The 20,991-nt window shown below is 40.3% G+C and overlaps 2 protein-coding genes across 2 annotated transcripts in view; one reads left to right on the plus strand and one right to left on the minus strand.

The window, feature by feature from the left end:
* LOC133458088 (protein kinase C-binding protein NELL1-like) overlaps positions 1-20,991 on the minus strand; it is a 362,160-nt gene that overhangs the window by 163,446 nt on the left and 177,723 nt on the right. The window lies entirely within an intron of this gene.
* Positions 3,194-15,249, plus strand: LOC133458096 (piggyBac transposable element-derived protein 4-like). Its single transcript, XM_061737643.1, has 2 exons — positions 3,194-3,343; positions 10,149-15,249. The coding sequence occupies exons 1-2, from the start codon at positions 3,216-3,218 to the stop codon at positions 12,154-12,156; spliced, it is 2,136 nt and encodes a 711-aa protein (XP_061593627.1). The 5' UTR covers positions 3,194-3,215; the 3' UTR covers positions 12,157-15,249.

Genomic DNA, 20,991 nt, shown 5'->3' on the forward strand with positions numbered 1-20,991 from the left:
TCCACCCTCTCTGTATGCGGTTTGCCCTGCTGATGGTCTTCCCGGTTCTGATTCTGCTTCCACCTCGATCACGATTCCAGCTAGCCCGTCTACGGTGTTGGCGCCGTCATCGAACACCCACAGGAACAGTGTGCTGTTACAGAGCACTCACTAGCCTGCCAGTCAGCACGGCTTTCTGTTGGTTCCTCGAGTCTCCCAGGGACTGAAAACCCTTCCTGTTAATTCAGTCAGACTTTTCTAAACTCTACCTGACATCGTACTGCACTTGGGACAAAATATTCTGAATGGACATAGAAATTTAGATGCCATTTTTTTTTTCCATCAGCACAACAGCAAAAGCTTACTACATTCTACAAAAAGCTACTTTACGGGGGAGTATATTACCAATATTTTTTGATTGCACATCTAACTTATCTTTTACTTAGACATGGTTGGAAATCTCAAATGTTTTCAGTTAAAGGACTCTTTACTTTAAACTTTTTCATAATGGAAATGCCATGCAAAAGCAAGCACAAAAAAGCCTTTAGCTCTCTTTTCTCAGCAGTTAAAGGGTTCAGTTGCTGAAAGAGTTGCAGTATTTTGGCTCATTCAACTCTCCCACATTGAGTTGAGGGCCGGGCTGAAAACGTGAGTAGGAGGTTATTCGGACTCTTCACTGAGGCCAACCCGTCTGTGTTGAGGGGAGGCCGCTCCGTAATCGCTCGCTCAGTCTTGCAGTGGATAACACAGATGATCATGAGATTGCTGCTCTTCCGAACAGACGTCAGTTTAACGCGTCCTGCCCACACAGCTGACAAGCCTGGTGTGCTACAAGCTGCTTCACTCATATACAGCATCATGCCGGCCGTGTCTTGATGGTGATGTGGGGTCAGAAAAATTGACTACTCAAAAGCACAACAAAGAAAGTAAACGGATGGGTTATTGGCTCAGCTGCATCCACAGTCGCCGTGACTCATGGTCAGTGGATGAACACACAGCGGCGTCCACATCTATCAACAGTTCACATACCAATCAAAATGTTAATACTGTTCCATGAAAAAGTGCTGAGTACGACCTTGGCGAATGATGACCGGACTCACAAACCAATCAATAGAACGGCCTTTCAGCTGGTATGCAGAACACGTAGTAGTGCACGTTGGAGCAACTCATGGAGAATATTCAAATCTGGAAAAATTTTACACAGCGGAATAAAATGGTGTAATGAAGCAGGATATCCAATGCCATTTCACAACACTGAAAAGGTGGAGTCCCAGAAATCAGAGGTAGCAGGGTAAGAGCTTTCCTTAAGCAAAGACCTTTTTTGTGCAGTTAAAAAAGAATATAAAAATATTAATGTTCATAAAGTAAATCTCTGGATAGCTTCATCTGCCCGTCCATTACAGTTCCACTTGACTGTGCCGGGGTTGCGGAGGAAGTAGCATGGCCTCTTCCTCCAGCTCTTCCAGGGGAGTGCCGAGGTTCTCCAGCATGTCCTGGGGATGCCTAAGACCTCCATCGGGTCGGACGTGCCCACAACACCTTCCCAGGAAAAGGTCCAGCAGGCACATTAAGAGATTCCTAACCCACCTCTAAGGAAGAGAGAGGTTATCCCAGCCGCCATGCAGAGGAAACTCATTTCAGCTGCATGTATCCGTGGTCTCATTCTTTCAGTCACTGACCATAACAGAACAGTGTGATGTCTAACATTTATATTGATGATAGAGACTGTATTTAGGGCAACAGAGTTCTGGTGGAGACTACACCCTGGACAGGTCGCGGTCCATCGCAATTAATCTGACATGGACGAAGCTGGAGTACCCACAGTAAACCCGCAGGGAAAGGCCTCTGCCGGGATTTGAACCATGAACCTTCTTGATGCGAGGCATCAGTGCTAACTGTGCTTTGTAAAAAAATTACCGCTACAAATAATACTTAAAAAGAAGCTCAAACTACATTTAAACCTTTGCTGGTGGTCTTCAATTAATGATGATCTTTAGACTTCCTGTCATGGCAAATTATTTTAATTAGATGTGGTTCGTTATATTATTTTATTGTCTTTCTGTTAAGCACATTGACCAACCATGGTTATTTTTTAAATGTTATACAGTAATTCCTCGCTATAATATAATAATAATAATATTTGCATTGTGCATTGTGTTCTGCATTCCGATTGGCTAAACAGTCTCTCCGCTTCTTCACTTCCTGTGTGTCAATAACGTTACGGTTTAATATGTACAGTACATGTACGTAAAACAGCTTGTCTAATTTAAGTTTGCATATTTTCTCCAAAACCCATAATGTTGACAAAACGTTCTGCACCGATTCTCCCGTTCAAATCCAGTTACTCGGGTCGCGGTTGGCGGTGCTGATCTCCTTAATTTGAAGCCTTGTATAATAATTGTAAAAAAAATAAGGTTACTACTTCACGGATTTCACCTATCACGGGTTATTTTTGGAACGTAACTCCCACGAAAAAAGAGAGATTACTGTACTGACGAATTTAACCTTTACATTGACCTAACTATCAATCCACTTTACCATGTCTTGTCTTCATGTTTTTGTTGGTTTTATTCTTCTTAGGCAAGGCAAGGCAAGTTTATATGGCACAATTCAACACAAGGTAATTCAAAGTGCTTTACATCAACATTAAAAGCGGCAAGACATAATTAGACTGTAAATAACAAATACAATTAAATAAAATTATGAGAAAAGAAGGTAAAATGATAAAAAGCACAAGTTCCTAAAAACTAAGGGCAGTAGAGTACCACAGGTACACATCTCATTCACGGTTTTCAGAAAGTATTTAATTTAAGAGTACGCTTAAATAACAAATAAATGAAATAAAATGATAAGAAAAGAGGTAAAATAATAAAAAGCACAAGTTGTTAAAAATAAGGGCAGTAGAGTACAGCAGGTAAGTATTTTCTTAGGCAGATTAACTTTAGTGCCCAGAAGTATTTAGACAACCACAGGTGCTGCAGATTATAGAGAACAAAGGAGCCTTTTTCAAGCTTCTGATCAAAGAGCCAGATTAAAAAGCCAATAAAAAAAAACCAAACTTTAACTTCCAGCAACAGTCCCTGGTTTTTGCGCACACCCCATATGACCATATTAGGTAGGGGGGGAGTGGGACATCCGGCCACACTTAATTGAATCTTCTGCAGCGCTGAGAGCGCAGGGAGGTCTGCTCCCAGGACTAATGCACCCCTCAAACTCTCAACTACACACTTCCAGCCATGCTCCTCTCGGAGACTGATGACGAGTCTCGGGTATTGGACGGCAGCGAGAGCGGTTCGGACGGATCTGATCCAAACTCCTCCGACGAGGACTACGTCCCGAGGGGCCCGGGTCCCGGAGCCGCTCAGTAAGTTCACGGCTCCCGCAGTGATGGGAATACACTGGTCTAAATATGATCCTAGAAACCCTGAGGTGATGAGCAGCCGTCCAGATTCCCGGGGGGGTTCAGGCCCGGCACCGGCCCCAGATATAGCTGACTGTAATGTGGACTGGTGGCCGGACCGGCCCGTGTTTGGAGCTGAGTCCAGACTACAGCTCTTTGTGCCTGAATTATGGTTCTACGTTAAATCGACGCAGAAGGGTACAGCGTAGGGACTGCGTTGGTGTAACGCGGAACCATAAATCGGCTAAAGTGTGTGTGTGGGTCCTTTTGTCCAGCTGACGTGCAGATGGACAAAGCCGACGGCATCTTTACGCGCAGCTGCGCGCAGCAAACAGCAGCAGGCATTACTGATAAGTCATATGACATGGAGGACAATTGAAACATTTATTCAAATAATTCTCATTGAAAAGTTTCCAAGTATCTATTTATTTTTCAAATTAATATTCTTAATGTATTTATTTACGTTCATACATTATTTACACACACACACACACACACACACACACACACACACACACACACACACACACACACACACACACACACCTAGATACATATCATTGAAACTCGATGTTGTCTTGTTGCTGTTTGTACTGTATGTCCACTGTCTGTATTTTGTATTTGTATTATGTCCACTTGGTGTAATAATTAAAAAAAAATTACAAAACAGACATTATTAAATAGAATAAACAAATAAAATCAAACAAATATTAAATAATGATGGAAATGAACAGAAACAAGGTAACGAAAATTGTTTAAAAATCAAATAGTAAGTTAAATAATTACTTCTGCAAACTATGTAAAGATGTGCAAAAGCTTTGGTAAAATTAGGGAGAAAAAATCTAAATAAACTACTGTAGCCTAATACAAAAAAAAAAAGTTTCCAAGTATAACTAAAACTGTGCAGAGTGATCACTGCCTATTTTAAAGTGGCTGTGGGAACAGAACCGTCCAAGTTTATTCTCACATTTACCTGCTCGGTATCAACTGAGAGTAATCCAATGCATGACAACATAATTTTATAAGATGCAAGTCATCTGAGGTGTGCATGCACCAAGGACATGATATTACTGTATATCTCTTTTGTTAAGAACATGAAACCTAAGAACACATCTGTATAATGTCCTCCCTGTCTAAGGAAGAATGGCAGCTTAAACACGGGGTCACTGATGATGCAATATATACATGTATGGTGCAGATTTGATTTATATAAGACCAAGGAGACCTCTGAGAACCTGGGAGGGCTGAACAATAATGAATCGTCCCCCCCAGACATGGCTGAGGGTAGTGTTGGGGGGGAAGTGCACTTTGCAGGTCTGCGTGGCATCTGCTTCCAACACTTCCCTCTTTTGTCCTGAAAAATAAGTATTGATCCAGCACTATAGAGGCAGATGGCACGACTTCTTCTTTCTGCAAGAGCTGCAGTTGTACAGCTGACTTGTACAACATTGCAGATATAGATACAGACATTCCATGTGCAATGTAAAGGAAGACAAGCCACTTCCAAATGTGTGGCATTAATGAGCTACTATTAAATTGCACTTTTAGTAAAAAAGGAGGCTGCCACAAACTTCTCTTACTTTTTTGTATCTATCTTTTTACATATCATGGTTGAGTAGACTATTTTAAGCCATTTCTAACCCAGAAAACTTTTTGCAATGCTCAGTGAATATCTCCTCCATCTGCTAGCTGTTCATCTTGTGAGTATATTGTTTGCTTTTTTAAAACCGCAAACACAACACAGTCTTTATACAAGACCCTGGCTCCATAAATAAAGAGTAGAAGAGAAAAGTGCTATTCAAAGTTCTTGTTTAAATTATCATTATTTATTTTTATTTTTTTTACACAAGACCAGAAAACATTTGTGAAATACTGTCCATTTGAACATTTACTGAAGTTTTATTGTGTATATCACATCGCTGAGGCGGTCACTCTACCACACTGGAAGATTGGAGATCTTTGGTATTAAATCAGTCAAGAGAGGTTCTATTAACCTTTGATCTCCTTAAATGTGACCGAAGAAACCCTCTTTGGTGAGAGTATCTGTGGATTTTCTTGCGTGTGCAAGCTGTTTTCGGGTGCACAGATAAGCCCTGGCGTCAGCTTTCACCATTGCTGTGGTGCTGCTGTATGTTTTCTGTGCCATACAGACTTTGACAAGCGTTCCCAACTTCTAATGGAACTCAAGATAATTGAAACTAAGGTGAGGTAGGGGATCACAAGACTCCTGAACGGTCGCCCGACTTCAGCAGTTGGACGAGGCGGCTACGGGGATGAGATGAGTCTGATGATCCTGGCAGCTCTTGTACTGAACCTCTTGTTATAGGTGTCCTGCAGAGATCGGATCCACAGCAGAGCTCCGCTGCGTGGTTCACTCTCTGCAGACATTTTAATGTTCAACACGCATATGTAATATTCGTCTGCTTTTTTACAAATTAATCATACATCTTCTAATCTCACCTGAAAGCTTCTGAGCTTTTCAGAAATGCTGTGATAAACTCCCTCAACTAACAGGGATGTATGGTTACTGGCAGTCATGTCATTTGAGGGGAAACTAAAGATAAATCCCTACGTAATCCTCAGTAAGATAGAGACAAGCCTTATTTTCCTGATTAGATAAAGTATGCAGCTTTATTGAGATTGATATAGAGTACACATTAACTGTGAGTAAGCCCGTATAGATGATGGATAGATATAGAGCACAGAGATGAAGTCAATTTTCAATAAAATCAGTTATGATTGTTTTGCATAAAGTAGGAAGATTGCAGTGTCTGCTTTTGGGTCACCTGCAACAAAAAAAATACCTGACATGTTAATGGTGCCTTATCTCACGGATGCACACAGATAACTATGCTGCTATGACACAGTCCTGTCCTGAAACTTTCAAAATTGCAGAAAATGGCAACCAATTTCAGACTTATTTAGAGTGAAATGTGGAAAACAACTTGTGTGTATCATGCATAGTTGTGTATGAAAAAGTTATTTTTTTCACTTCTTGAAATATGTCCATAAATAACTCGTGCATCACTCTAGTAGAATCTCTGATATCACTAAGAAAATATAAGTTATCCTGTACAAACATTGCCTGACCCCCCCCCCCCCCTACACCACAAAAAAAACTAAAAAAAACAGTAAAATAGCTCATGTATAGCACCTGCAGTTCTACTTTTGGGTGAAAGCTAAGCCCTCATGACCCACTCATCGTCACCATTAATGTTTTTTTTTTTTTCTGGGCTGTTTTGAAATGAGATTGTCAAAATAGGAGGTGGTATGGATTTCTGGCACCATGAGTCTATGTGTGCTTTAAACAGCAGCGACAGAACCAGCAGCTTTATGGCATGACTCCACATGCATGAGAACATGTCATGGGAAATTTATAGGCTTCTGGATGTCGGACAATGACTACCTTTGTTAAAAGGACTGCCACACACAGAAAGAGAAGACATTGGGGGAGGTTGTGTGCACAGCTAATAAACTAGCTTGGCTGAGGCACATAAAAAAGAGAAAACCGTGTATGACTACCCTGGCAGTGTGATGATAAAGTGACTGCATTATGAACGAATACAGTAACAACCTATTACAAATGACAGTTCTCTGGTATATGGAAGCACTATCCTTGCAAGTCCATATGCTCTGTACACGTGGTGATATACAGTATATACAGTAGTTTTAAAAGATGCATGCCAAGCAAACCTTTACAGTTGCTGCAGTCCCCATTTCTGCGACCTGTTCTGACAAGTCTCAGGAGATCCATGTGTCAGGCTGCAGCGTGCAACGCAGCAGAAGGTATGCAACTTAAATATGTTGTGTAGATTTAATATAGAAGAATATCTACAGTATAGCTGGAGAGAGGGATGGTCCGTGCCAAGGCCAATGACAAGCCAGGACGTTCATCCTCTTCCCATTTTTGCCAAGATCCTCTGCCTTTGCAAAGAAGTGCAGTCGTACCAAACACCCCACTGAGAAGGGGAGAAAGGAAAATGGGCTTGACTTGGAGGTCTTTTCAAGAACCAGACAAAAAACTAAAAGTTGACTGGGGTGGGGTTTTAAGGGGAAGTGAGGAAATTCCTACTGAATCCGCACTAAAGGGGTGCATAACAGGTACAAGCCTTTGCATGGGTGGGATCAGGAGGTAAATACAGACTAGAAAACGGGGAGCGGGCATTTCCTGAATCTGCTCTTGGAAAACTTAAAGGGGACCTATTATGGAAAAACACGTTTTCTCTTGCTTTAACATATATAAAGTGGTCTCCCCTCAGCCTGCCAACTCAGAGAAGGAGGAAAGCAACCAAATTCTGCAGTGTCTGTACAGCCGCCCGGATGAGCCGTCCAGTGTGATGTGGATCTACGAGCCGTTCAGATTCTGCGCCCGTCGTTACGTAACGATGTGCGCGATTTACATAGGTTGGCCTCCGATGCGTGAAACCACGCCCACAACTAACTCCGCCGGCTGGAGCTTCAGCCAATCAGCACAGAGCCTCATTATCATAGCCCCGCCCACTCAGAATCCCACATAAATAATGAGGTTAGAGACTGGGATGATAAAGACATGGCTCAGAGGCTGAATTTCTAATTTATTTAGCAAAAAAAATCAAAAGCTTGTTTTTAAGACATTCAAGTCCTGTTTAAAATTAGATGCCATAATAGGTCCCCTTTAAAGCAGTGTCTCTTCTTAAAACATTGATATTAAAACATGATATTTATACAGTATGTACAGTAGGGCTGCACGATTAATCGTTAAAAAAATTGCGATCTCGATTCATGCTTGAACGCAATCTCATTTCCAAATGACGACGATTTTAAAAAAAAAAAAATTTTTTTTTTTTTTTTTTTTTTCAAGGATGGCTGCATAAAAAAAGGACTAGGCCTATTTTCTAGGTTGTTGTAGTCCTGTCATGGTCAACTATCATGTTGTCATGTTTGTTATATTTTGTTAATGATTGTGGATTACATTTGGAGAAACATCTACCTTTCTCATCACCTGACACATATTGCACATAAATATTGTTAAAATTGTTATTGTCAAATTTATTTAAAGACAAGAGAGATGTTTATTGTTTTTATGTTCAATGTCAGCTGTTACAGCAAAAAGCAGCCAGAGGAATAATTTGTTGCCTCAGAACTAAAGGATCTGTTACAAGTCCCCTTTCTGAAAGGGTGTTCAACTCAGGGAGGAACAAATATTGTTCAAAATTGTTATTATTGTTTAAATTATTCAAAGGTTTGTGTAAAGAAGACAAGAGATGTTTATTGTTATTATATTTTTGTTCAGCTGTTGCAAAATTAAAGTAATAAGTGCAATACATTTTATATTGGAAAAAAATCGTGAGAGAATCGTGATCTCAATTCTAAGCAAAAAAATCGTGATTCTCATTTTGTCCAGAATCGTGCAGCCCTAATGTACAGTAGAGCTTGTATCCTTTGCCCAGGAAGGGAATCTTGAGAAGCCTCATGACGGCATCGTAACTTAACCCCTTCCCGGTGGGTTCCCCGCCTTTTCCTCCATACACAAAAAAGTTAAGGGTGTACCCACATTTGGAGTCAGCTAAAACAAAGACCTTAAAGCTCTTTGTACAGTTCATTGTACAGTATGGAATTGCTCTTACTTGCAAAATAATGCGCCCTCACAGAACTGTGTTCCCCTAAGGGGTGTCCAAAGTAGGTCCTAAAGGCCAGTGTCCCTACAGGTCTTTTTTTTTTTTTTTAGATGTTTGCCTGCTTCAACAAACCCGGATAGAAACGACTGTGTCAATAATAGACTTGTGAAGACCCTGATGACAAGCTGATGATGAACCATTAATGTGAATCTGGTGCAGCTAAAACTCAGTGCCAAGAGGGAAAAACAGAAGTAAATGTTACTACACATCAGTAGGGAAGGTGTTCTAAAACTACTGCCAAATAATTGAACACACAACATTCTACAGTGAGAACAACTGCCTCCAAGTGGAAAGCATTCAAGATGGTTGCAAATGTTCCCAGTTGAATCTTTCCTGGAATATACCAGCAATTTTACCCCAAGGTCAGACTCTGCAACACTCATGGGAAAGAAGAAGAAGAAAAAACAAAAACAAAAAAACATTGCAGACCTTACAGGCCTCACTGAGCATGTCAAAAGTCCATGACAGCAGAAGACTGAACACATATGGTTTAGTTTGGATTGGTTGTCAGAATAAAGCCTCTTCTGCCTAAAAAGAAAACACACAAGCACCAGTGATGTTCACGAAACAGCATCTGAACAACCACCAAGTCTACTGGAACAATGTCGAGCCTGGAGGACAAGTGAGACTTCAGTTGTCTCTGTAATTTGTTGCTTGTCCGGGGTTGCGTTTGCCTGATAAGACTTAGAATGAGCTTTACCTACCAAGATCCACTAGAATCAGACTGTGTTATACATTTATTTTGAAAGATGGATTAAAAGAGCAGTTAGTAACATTTGGACATTGTATGAGAGCATATTAAAAGAATGAAAACAGCTTTCCTAGTTTGTACTAATCTTATTTTTAATGCGATCATTTATTTTTTCTACTTCCATTTTAACTGATCAGGCTTAAACCCCTTTAAAAATGTGCATATGCTACTATATATGAAGGAAAAAGTGTCAGCTTTTGTGATCGTATGTATCGTATATGCATCTTCCTCTTCTAAGTAATGCTGTTCACCCGGTTTTTTATTTATTACAGCTCAATTTAGGTAGAAAAAACTATTTTATTTCTACAAAACACTGTTCCCTGAAATAACACTAATCTCTACCTATGTGCTTTGTGTACAGGGAATATGAGGAGAATTCAGATGAGGAGTGTGTTTTTACACCTGCAAAGAGAATGAGGAGGCAATGCCGCTCTGTGTATGCCTCTCCAGCATCTCCGCCTATGAAATCAGCATCAAGGAAGTGGAAGCCGAGCTCATGTAGAAGGAAGATCCTCTATGAAGCTACGCCCAAAAAAGACTCCTCCACTCTCAACACGGGGAAGAGACTCTCCACTCCACAGAAGACAACTCCAAGTAGAAAACTGCACGCAGTGGAACCAGAGGATGAAAAAGACATTTGGCATAATATTGATGAGGAAGATGTTGAGCCTCCTCAGCCACGGTTCAGACCTGAACGCGATATTGGACCACAGTTGAACAGGACAGCAAATTACACGCCACTTGAGCTGTTTCAGCTTTTCTTCTCTACAACAGTAATAGGTACATTGGTAAAGAACACCAACGCCAATGGGGAGAAGAAATGCCAAGTTCTGAAGGAGAGCTGGGTTCCGGTGACACCAGCAGATATGTACTCCTTCATCTGCCTCGTCCTCTACATGGGCATGGTACCACTTAAAACTCTGAAAGAGTTTTGGAGAGGATCAAAGCTATTCTGCCTACCATTTCCTGCCTCTGTCATGCCTTGCAGACGTTTTCTAGCCATTTCCACCAGTCTTCACATGAGCGATCCGGTTGCAGAGGCAGCCAATGAGCAGAAAAAAGGGACGGTGGGGTACGACAAACTTTGCAAGATAAAGCCACTTTATGACCAGATTTTGCAGGCCTGCTACACTTTCTTTCACCCAAACCAGCATATCTCCATAGATGAACGAATGGTTGCAAGCAAAGCTCGGTTTGGATTTAAGCAGTACTGCAGAAACAAGCCCACGAAGTGGGGCTTTAAGCTCTTTGTTTTAGCTGACTCCAAATGTGGGTACACCCTTAACTTTTTTGTGTATGGAGGAAAAGGCGGGGAACCCACCGGGAAGGGGTTAAGCTACGATGCCGTCATGAGGCTTCTCAAGATTCCCTTCCTGGGCAAAGGATACAAGCTCTACGTGGATAACTTTTACACCAGCCCAACTCTTTTTCTTGACCTCCTTAAGAGGAAAATCTGGGCATGTGGCACTATTCGCCCAAACGTATCAGGTTATCCCAGGACTAAAATGAACAATACGCCAGAGAAAGCATCAAGGGGAACCATTCGTTGGCTCAGAAAAGGGGAGTTGTTGTTTGTCAAATGGTTCGACACCCGAGAGGTAACAATGTGCTCAACCATGCACAAAGCCTTCTGCAATGACGTGGCGAAGCGCAAAGTGAAAAGCACAAATGGACAGTGGACAGTGAAGCACGTGCCCATTCCAAGCTGCATTAGAGATTACAACAAGCACATGGGGGGTGTGGACTTATCAGACGCTCTCATTGGCTACTACAACGTCCTTCATAAAACCCAGAGATGGTACAAAACCCTGTTTTACCACTTTGTCGACATTGCCACAGTGAATGCCTTCATCCTCCACAAAGAAATGTGCAAACTGCAAAATCGCCCCCCACTTAAACAAAAGAGCTTCAGGGAACAACTGATTTTGTCTTTGGCTGAGATTGGGTCTACTCCACGCAGGTCAGGTCCAAACTTGATGTTTTCTGCCTTTTCTCTCAAAGTGCCTCCAGTCCGGCCTCCCTCTGAGTCCATGGAACCAACTGCTGCCCCAGCTACTGTTTTGCTCACCTCAACTTCTTGCAGCCCAGAGGCAACTCAAGACTCTGTAGGACCACCTACCACCATCTCCCCTGATGTGGCAGCTGCTACACCCCCCGTCGCTCCAGGTTTAGGTCACCTACCTGCTTACTTCGTTGAGCAGATGAGCGACGTGCCCTCCAGAAGTCGGGCCACTGCTGGAAGGAGGGCATGTGTTGTGTGTAAACGAAAGTCGCCCGTCTTCTGCAGTACTTGTTACAAAACACTTTGTTTCACATCTTTTAGAAACTGCTATAGTAAATGGCACAGAAGCAACAACATCTGTGTCTGATTAACTGGAATTACTTGAATATAGTCTGAATAAAGAGCAGAGTGACCTACAGTACGACTCCAGATAACCAGACCGTAAAGTAGCTACAGTGTTATCTAAAAATGTTAGTACAATACCTAACGAGTCAGTTTAAAGTAAGTTACTAAAGAATACACTGGAATAAAACCACAAAAAAGTAGTCACTGTAATGGACATCTACCTAAAATTAGGAATCTAGTCATTGTCTTAGTTGTCAGAATCAACTTTTTAATATTTAATGAATTTGTTACGGTAAGTTTCAGTATTTCCACTTGACCTTATACATATTTTGCATATCATCTAGAAATAAACCAGGATTCAGCATTTTACACTGCTGCACAGACTAACCTCTGTGATATTTGCTGGATGGTGCTGTAGTTGCCCTTTCCCAGTCAGCAAAGGTGCTCATTTTCAGGTATTAAAAAGCTTTAAAAGTATTATGCAGCCGGGAGCCAGTGGTTGCATATGCAGTGCATACTCTTAAACAGCTGTTAAGTGGATTACATGTGCAATCTGTATTTAGCCTGAAGTATACAAAGTATACTAAAAACACCAGAATAGGAAATGTACACTTTTCACCATCTAAAACAACCCAAACTCCTAATTAACATGTGGTTTTGAGCTAATGCTATGCAGCGTTCAATGCATTCTTCCACTAATTACGTCTGACTGATTGATCCCAAAACAACAGTAAAAATAAAAAGCAATGGCAACATGCCTTTTTCTGATGAGCCAAGCGGTTACCTGCATTATCATTATCATGAATATTCAGATTCAGAGCTATTTTGTTTCAGTCCATTGTAGCTATGCAATGTTGCATAGACACAAGGAGGCTTTTCGGTTGAGAAAACATTCTGAACAATAGATGCACAGGTGACTAATTATCCACACTAAATTTTATACACACACACACATATATATATATATGTATATATGGAGACATGCTGATAGATGTTAAAGAGGCATGTACTCCATTGGTGGTTACAAAGATTTAGTTTATATAATTAAATTATCTAATGTATTACATCCACTGGAAACTGTACTTTCAACATCTTTCTGTGATACTTGAGCTGCCAAACAGACTCAGCACCATGAGTAGGGTACCGATCTACCTCATTTCACCTCTTCTATCTGCATTTAACATTCTTTCAAGCATCACTGAAACATGAAACATGCAGGTGCAATCCAGCTAAACGACCTTATGTCTGCTCATAGATGTGATGTTGTGTCAAGTTGAAGGTGCATATAGTTTTAGATAAAAGTCGTACTTGTGAATTAGTGTTCACCCAGTGCAGAATTACGCTTGGTATAACAACCCTCCAGCAGGAGGGTCCTCCCTTATGGTCCTGGTCCAGGTTTCTTCCCTCCTAAAGGGGAGTTTTTCTTGCCACTGTTTGGCTTAAGGTTTTTCTCCCATTAGGGGAGTTTCTACCCACCACTGTTTATGTAATAATTGCTCGGGGTCATGTTCTGGGTCTCTGGAAAGATCCTAGAGACAACTTGTATTGTAAGAGACGCTATATGAATAAAACTGAATTGAACTGTGCTTTAATGTGCACTTGTATCACAATATTTTTTTGATATTTAGACTGTGATGTTAACATGAAAGTGCTACTGATCAATTATATCTCTGCTTTTATCAATCATTTTGGATTGCATAGTGAGTGTTGGGTCATGTTACAATCCTGGACATAGATTTTAAATACTCATTTACCGCAGGAGATAAACTTGAAGTGACCTTGATTTCAGACCGCATTTCTCACTTTATGCATTCAAAGTTCGAATGAGAGTAACAACTGTGATGTGTGAAACATACTTGAAGTGTTATTATACTGCTGTATCTCAGTACTACAGTATTACCAGGCATAAATACAGACTTGCACAATACACTTTGAATGTGGTCCAAACGTTTGAGGATTTTTATGTTAAACTATATTTATTCCACAAACTTGATGTAAGATGTCACTTGTCAACCCTCCAATGAGATTCTCCAACTGGCTCCAACTGAAGCCTGTCAAAGCACTGCTGTGTCAACCCCAGTTAGCCTTTTGATGAACCCTAGACCTAATTAGAAATGCCATCGAATGATGTTTATCAATCATACGTAGGTAATTGTGTCCTCATGCCAGAATAACATCAAATTGCACATAACAAAACTCAAGAAAATAAGTATGTAGATTGTTGTGCAATTAAAATCTGAAATTCATACACAGTGGAAAATATTATACAGTTTAGAGAAGTTAGAGAAAAGATAAGTGTGGTTGGGAGTTTAATGCAACAAAACAAATCACAAATGTTCAAGTGAAACCAGAAAGATCAACAAATTGTGCTGAAACTTTCCCAGTTAATTGGTAAATGTAAGTGATTCTTGGAAGCTTGGTTATGTTTTTAATGCTGTTAATGTGACAACTGGAAAGAAGAAAACAGCTTCTGTTGGAAACAGATACAGAGAGTAAAGTACATCTAGTTGCTGGAAAAGAATGGTAAGGTTTTTGTTCAAGTAGTAAAACATATTGGATAATGAACTTAATGAAATGTACACTTGCTTCTGACAAAGACTCAATTAGTGATCAAGTGATCTTATGTGAAGAATGTAGGGGCTCAAACCACTTCCTGTAAACTGACCATGCTCTCATGGGTGAACTATAGATATTTGAAGGGATGTTTTGTTTACACAAAGACATTAGGTCTGTTGTCTTGTGTTTATAGCAAGAGGGATTGTTTTGTATTTTATTAGATTTGCCAACCTGGAAAAAAAATTGTTATATTCGTGATTTATATGGAGTCATTTTTGAGGTATTATTGTAACTGTTATGGACCTCAGTAACTGTTAAATATTTTAAAATGTATCTTTAGTTCATACACGTTTGGTAGAGATTTAGTACTGGCCAGTGTTTTGTTTTGTTCTGTGTATATTTTACAAAAGTAGAATACATATAGTTTTGAAAACTTTGTGCATATACATTTTGCTGGATTTCAAATGCTGGATAAATAACTCCTATGTTAGATAATTATGTGGCACACTGGGGGTGTTATGTAACATTTTTCATTATCATTAAAGCAGCTTGAGAGTTGTGGACATTTTAAGACTCATTTGAATAATTACATCACAGAGGAAACACACTTGGGAGGGAGATACACACATTCCCAGAGAGACTGTCTTAATGTCAAATAATACGACAAAGGTTTCAGTATCTCGTAACATTTACAACTTCTTTATGGTGTCAACATTTGAAATGAAAGAAATAAATGTACCTGAAGAGCAATTATTTGCAAGAGGTTCAAGGGTTTTCTGAAAGGTTGAACGCTCGTCTGTTTTTGCATTTGTTTCATGTGAACGTGTGAAACTCAGAGCAGCTGATAGGTGTGTAGGCGGTCCTTTGCTTCGTGCTTACACTGCTTAAAGAATGTGGCCACATATCGCTTAGACCATATCTGAATGTGGTTGGAGTGATGAGACCTCAGTGCCTCCCCTTGGTGCATCTGTTACATCTGCAGGCTGTCCACTAGTGATGAGATCACTCAGGGTGGACGTTATTATGAGCTGCCTAAATACAAAAATAGATTGTAACTGCTAAATTATGTAACAAAACAACTAGAAAGGCAAAACCCATATTTGAAATTAATATATTGTTTTTCTTTTATTACAATACCATGAGCTGTTGCAGAGTATTATAATGTTAAACATTACAAATACATGAACTCAAAGCTACGTTGCATGCAAACCTTACGAGTGTAAATGCTGCACCTGACATTTGCCAACAAAACAGGAAGTTTGCATATTTTCTTCAACACTATCTGTGAGAGAAAAAAAAGGAGATAATGAAAAATATAGTTGGAGCTGGTCCTAAGTTACATAAGCAAACTTATGATTGATCGCTGTCTGGTCAGATGGAAGCTTTAGGTCAAAACATGCACTAGCAGCTTAATGGCTGATGTGGTGTGAGCATCGCTCTGATAATATATTCTTTGTGTGCTCATAAAAGACAGTTTAACCATCTGACACTCACAAACAGAGACACTATTTGGCTTTCTTCTGCACATGTCTGCAGCTGCTGCACTGAATCTCATATCTTAGTTCAAAAAGCAAAGAATTCAGCAGTACAAACTTTAATTTCCATCTCACAGGAGGTTAATAATCTTGAGCAACGTAGAGCAAGTCCTGTCCGTGGCGAGAATTAATGTCTACAGGCAAAATAGACCCCATCTGAAAGTGAATATCACTAATTCTATGTCTTTTCACATCATTTTGAAATTATTAGTTTACCATCCTCGTGAATTGTCAGTACTGGCAACACTAGATTGCAATCGTGATGATAAACGTCTTTCTGTGTATTTGACTGTGTGCTAGTTTCATTCCCCTTGAAGACGGTGTACAGCATTTGTGTGTAATCACGTGTCTCCCCCCATCCAGTCTGAACGAGAAGGAAAACCCAAGGAAAGGGCTGATGGTTCAAACGAAGAAGCGGCTGACATAACAGGGCTGTCTAGTGTGAGACTCGCGCATTTCAAGTTCACACACTCTCACATCACACATGGCATTTCTCATGCTGAGAAATTAACTTCAGCGCACAGTAACTCCAACGGCCCATCTTACAAACGAGTCACGGCACGCTACTGTGCCCTGAGCTCTCAGCTCAGAGCAGCTGGTGTTAAAGCAGCCAATCTTAAAATAGATTTTTTGTTGCTGGCTAAGGGTTATCATACATTTATCGTTATCGAAGTAAAACTGCCCAATTTATCATGATATACGTATTTTTGAGGTCATATCGCCCAGCCCTAGCAGAGCCATTACAACAGTTTGCAGTATGTAGAAATAGATCCATAAAAAGGATATATCAGTGGATAAAATATTGCATGTCAATAAAGAAGAACAGTAAATTATACTGATCTTGGTTTTCATTCTGTCTTCATGCTTGCAAACTGGCATCTCCATGCATCACAAAGAGGAATTTCATGTGTGTAAGGACAAGGGTACAAACTCTTGCTCGCAGACTGGATACCTGTGATCTTACTTAAATGGTGCTGGGTATTTCTTTGTAAAACCGTTATCAAACATTACAGTGGAGAACTAAACGTGCCATTTGACCCAATCCCAAGTAGTACCAGACAAAGACACCAAATCTAGAAGGGTTGAAGAGAAAACTCCAAGGATGAAGGGTAGAGGCAGTTCTAAGACAGAGGAGGAGAACGATTTAAATCATTTCTTTCCTCAGGGGAATGGTACATGATGTGGCAGATTTGAAAGTCTGACATGCACACGATAAGATATGGTGGAGCAGGACAAACACATTTTCCACACTTCAGGGCCCATCTATGTGGATTTCAGACAGTTTTCCTAGAGAAGCCTCTGGAGAGCAGGAAGGGTAAAGGAGGGACTGCAGTGCTTGTTAATGAGAGATGGTGTGATCTTGTTTCTGGGTAGGAGTGTTTTCAGATGCCAGATATTGAAACAGTTAGCTGAAAAGTTCACATCAGGTCAGCTGTTGACAAGCGGCATTGGCACATTCGTGAAAATCCCTAGAGATTTCTATCACACTCCTCTCTCTCTGGTACACTTTCAGGTTTCCCTGTCAGTTGCCTGATGAACAATTAGTTTCTTATCAAATTGATAATGTATACTGCATGTGTGCAGTGAAGTCAGTATTAAAACAATCCCCCGCTGAGAATAAAAGCTTCTACAGAATACAAGTGGATGGATATTATTATTATACTGTAGGTCAAACAAAATGAAACTTCTGCATCATTTAGTATGAAGTGATTAATGAATAGCTTCTCATTAAAATACGAGTTGATGCTCTTTCTACTTCACAAACAGAAATCAGAAACAAGTAGTACTAACCTCTAAACACATCATTGTCCGTCAACCTAATAGCAGGCTCCAATCTTGGACAATCAAATGGACAGACTATGCCCCGACAATCCTACTTGCCCTGTCATTATGTTAATGGGCCAGACGTCAGCACCCTGCTGCTGTACTCTGACAGGGTACAGCTTTATCACATCATTACACACCATTACTGCTCTTAATGAAGTCAACAGCTCCAAGCACAGAATACCCTGTCACCTATTTCCACACATTAAATGATCCAATATGTGAATAACCAAGGGATCAATTATCAAATCATTCAGGTGTCCTCATGCCACCTAACCTCTTCCTCAAACACACTCTTCAGCTGCCTGATTGTTACTGTGTATATTGGAAATGTTCTTATTAGCATTATAACAACCCATCTCTGTTCCAATATTGACTTTTTGTGAAACATGCTGCCACTGTGAAAGAGGTGCTCCAAGATCAAACCACTTCATGGTTTGTTTAGGATGTTGACATGCAGCAGCTGAGCCCTGGCAGACAGACTTCAGATTGAAACAATGAACATCCTTTTACTTTCAATTTTTGAAAATACTGAAGGGAAAGGGCTCATCTTTACCTTTGCAGAAACTTTTATTGTGCATTTGATCAATATAACATACTAAAAAGATCAGCAATGATGTATTTCTATTTTGTGTAAAATAACACTTTAAAATGTCCTCAAGTATTGCAGTTGTGATCATTTCTTTTTCAACCACCTTATGTTTGTGTCTTCTATCACAAACATTACACCCGTGTCATCATGTCTGCTAACCGATTCATCATGTGAACTACAGACAAGAGTTACTCTTTTGAAATGCATTAACAATATCATTACCCTCAGTTTAGCACTTAGAGAATTAAATTACTCTCTTTATACCATCATCTGGTCAGTGTCCAGGTTATTTTTTTTTTTCTCAAGAAAATTTTGATCTCAAGAAGATTACAAAAAACACTGATGAACTAATCAAATACGTTATTAGACACTGTTCTGTTTATGAGAAGCTTTGGAGCTCAAGCAAAATTTGCTCCACTGTCTTGGACCCACTCTCATAGGCCGTCTTAGGCACGAGGGATCTGGGCAGCCGCTATTTATTCGTGAAACATGGAGGGCGGCACGAGTACAAAAAAACACACAGTGTGAGAAGGAGGAGGGGTGGCGGGGACAGTTCACCTGGATCTCCCAAATGGGTGAGGGTCAAACTGTTGCAGCACAATAAGGGAAATGGGACATGCCATAATTATAAAACAAAACTGCCGTTGTTTGAGTTGTGCAATACTTGAATAAATCAATGACCTTTTTCCATTGCTATGTAGCCTCCTGAACGGTGCACCCCAGCTAAACGACAGTACTCAAGCACAACCTGACTTGACTTGTTTTGTCTCAGGAGCAGGCAACTGAAGCCCCTTGAACTTTGAGCATCTGAATTATACTGTAAGAAGCTGGCAGCACTTGGTGGATCTTTTTGGGCAGGCACTGGATGAGAGTCCTGTTATTGCCACAAGACTTAAAAACTCATTTGAAGCTTGAAACAGTTATGTGCCAAACAGTTTCTTGGACTTGGGGCTGTTGACATAGAGAGTGCAATGCTTTTTAGGACTGACAACATAAGGATGTCTTCTACCCTTAAAGATAGGAAAAACAATATTACAGAAAGAGTGACAGTAAAAAAACTGAGCTCACAAGAGGCAAGTTCGACCACACAGAAATCTGTGTTGGTAAGAATGACAGTATTGTCTATGTAACCAAGGTATTTTTCTTAACAATGTGAGTCACAAAACGTATAGATGTCAATGCAAATTTTCCAAAATCAGTTGGACTCCCCCACATATGGCACACATATGGAAGATAAAATTACATCCTTTTTCAGGCAGGGGATGCACAGCATCAGCGGTTTCATCAACAGCAACTGCGAATATTTTTTTTAATCATTTATTCATCACCACCTTTCATTTAGACATGCTGCATGCATAGCGTCTGTGTGCACAGTGGACAGCTTTGGCTGTTGGAAAACATGCAGTCAGTGAAGAGGATCAGTGAACATTAAATGTGATGCATAACAACAAACCTACATACATACATTTGTATATATATATATATGAGTTGAGCGATTAAAAAAATTTGAGCGATTCATTAAAAAAGTGGCTTCATAAAGTAATTTATTTGTTTTTTCCAGACTTGAACAGATGCAGTTCTAGCCACTTACATCCACGTGGCAAGAACATTCGCTAGCCTCTCGGTCACAGATGTGCGCATGTGCAGGGTGCTCTCCTCTAGTTTAGCTTGGCGTAGAGCGTTGCTGTGGCTCGATAAATAATTAACATTTTTGCTGCTAACGTTAGCTGGCGATTGGGTGTTTTGCGTTTATGTGGCTAAACTTGAGCTGCTTCTGTAAGCAAAGTCCTTTCCACAAAGAACAGAAAAATCATAAATTCCTGTTTCCATGGACCAACAACTTTCACATGCTCCTCCATTTTCACTTCTTTTCTCCGCTACTCACCGTTCCTCCCCCCCATGCCTGTCCAGCTACACTCGGAGCCTACCATCATTTGCTAAACAAGCCCAAACACAGTGACAGCCAATCAATCTCCACTTAAAAAAAAAAGGACGCACTTAATATGCCTGTAATTAATTCATCGCAAATCAACGCGTTCATTTGACACCCATAATATATATATATATATATATATATATATATATATATATATATATATATTATGGGTGTCAAATGACACACACACACACACACACACACACACACACACACACACACACACACACACACACACACACACACACACATACACGCACAGTCACCATCAAAATGGCAGATATCCAAGAAAGGATCTCAGGTATGAGCCACATTTACTGAAAGTAAAGTACCCCATGAGCACACAGCAGTGCAAATGATCCAGCTGCCCACAGATGGGACCCACCCAGAATTGTTAAACCAAGGCTGCAAGTC

The sequence above is a fragment of the Cololabis saira genome, chromosome 2 (genome assembly GCF_033807715.1).
Source record: "Cololabis saira isolate AMF1-May2022 chromosome 2, fColSai1.1, whole genome shotgun sequence".
Taxonomy (NCBI): domain Eukaryota; kingdom Metazoa; phylum Chordata; class Actinopteri; order Beloniformes; family Belonidae; genus Cololabis; species Cololabis saira.

Excerpts from the sequence above, each read along its gene's own strand:
- LOC133458096 (XM_061737643.1), top strand. The coding sequence starts at position 3,216 with ATGCTCCTCTCGGAGACTGATGACGAGTCTCGGGTATTGGACGGCAGC. Across the intron at positions 3,344-10,148 it reads CCGGGTCCCGGAGCCGCTCA|GGAATATGAGGAGAATTCAG; the intron begins GTAAGTTCACGG and ends CTTTGTGTACAG.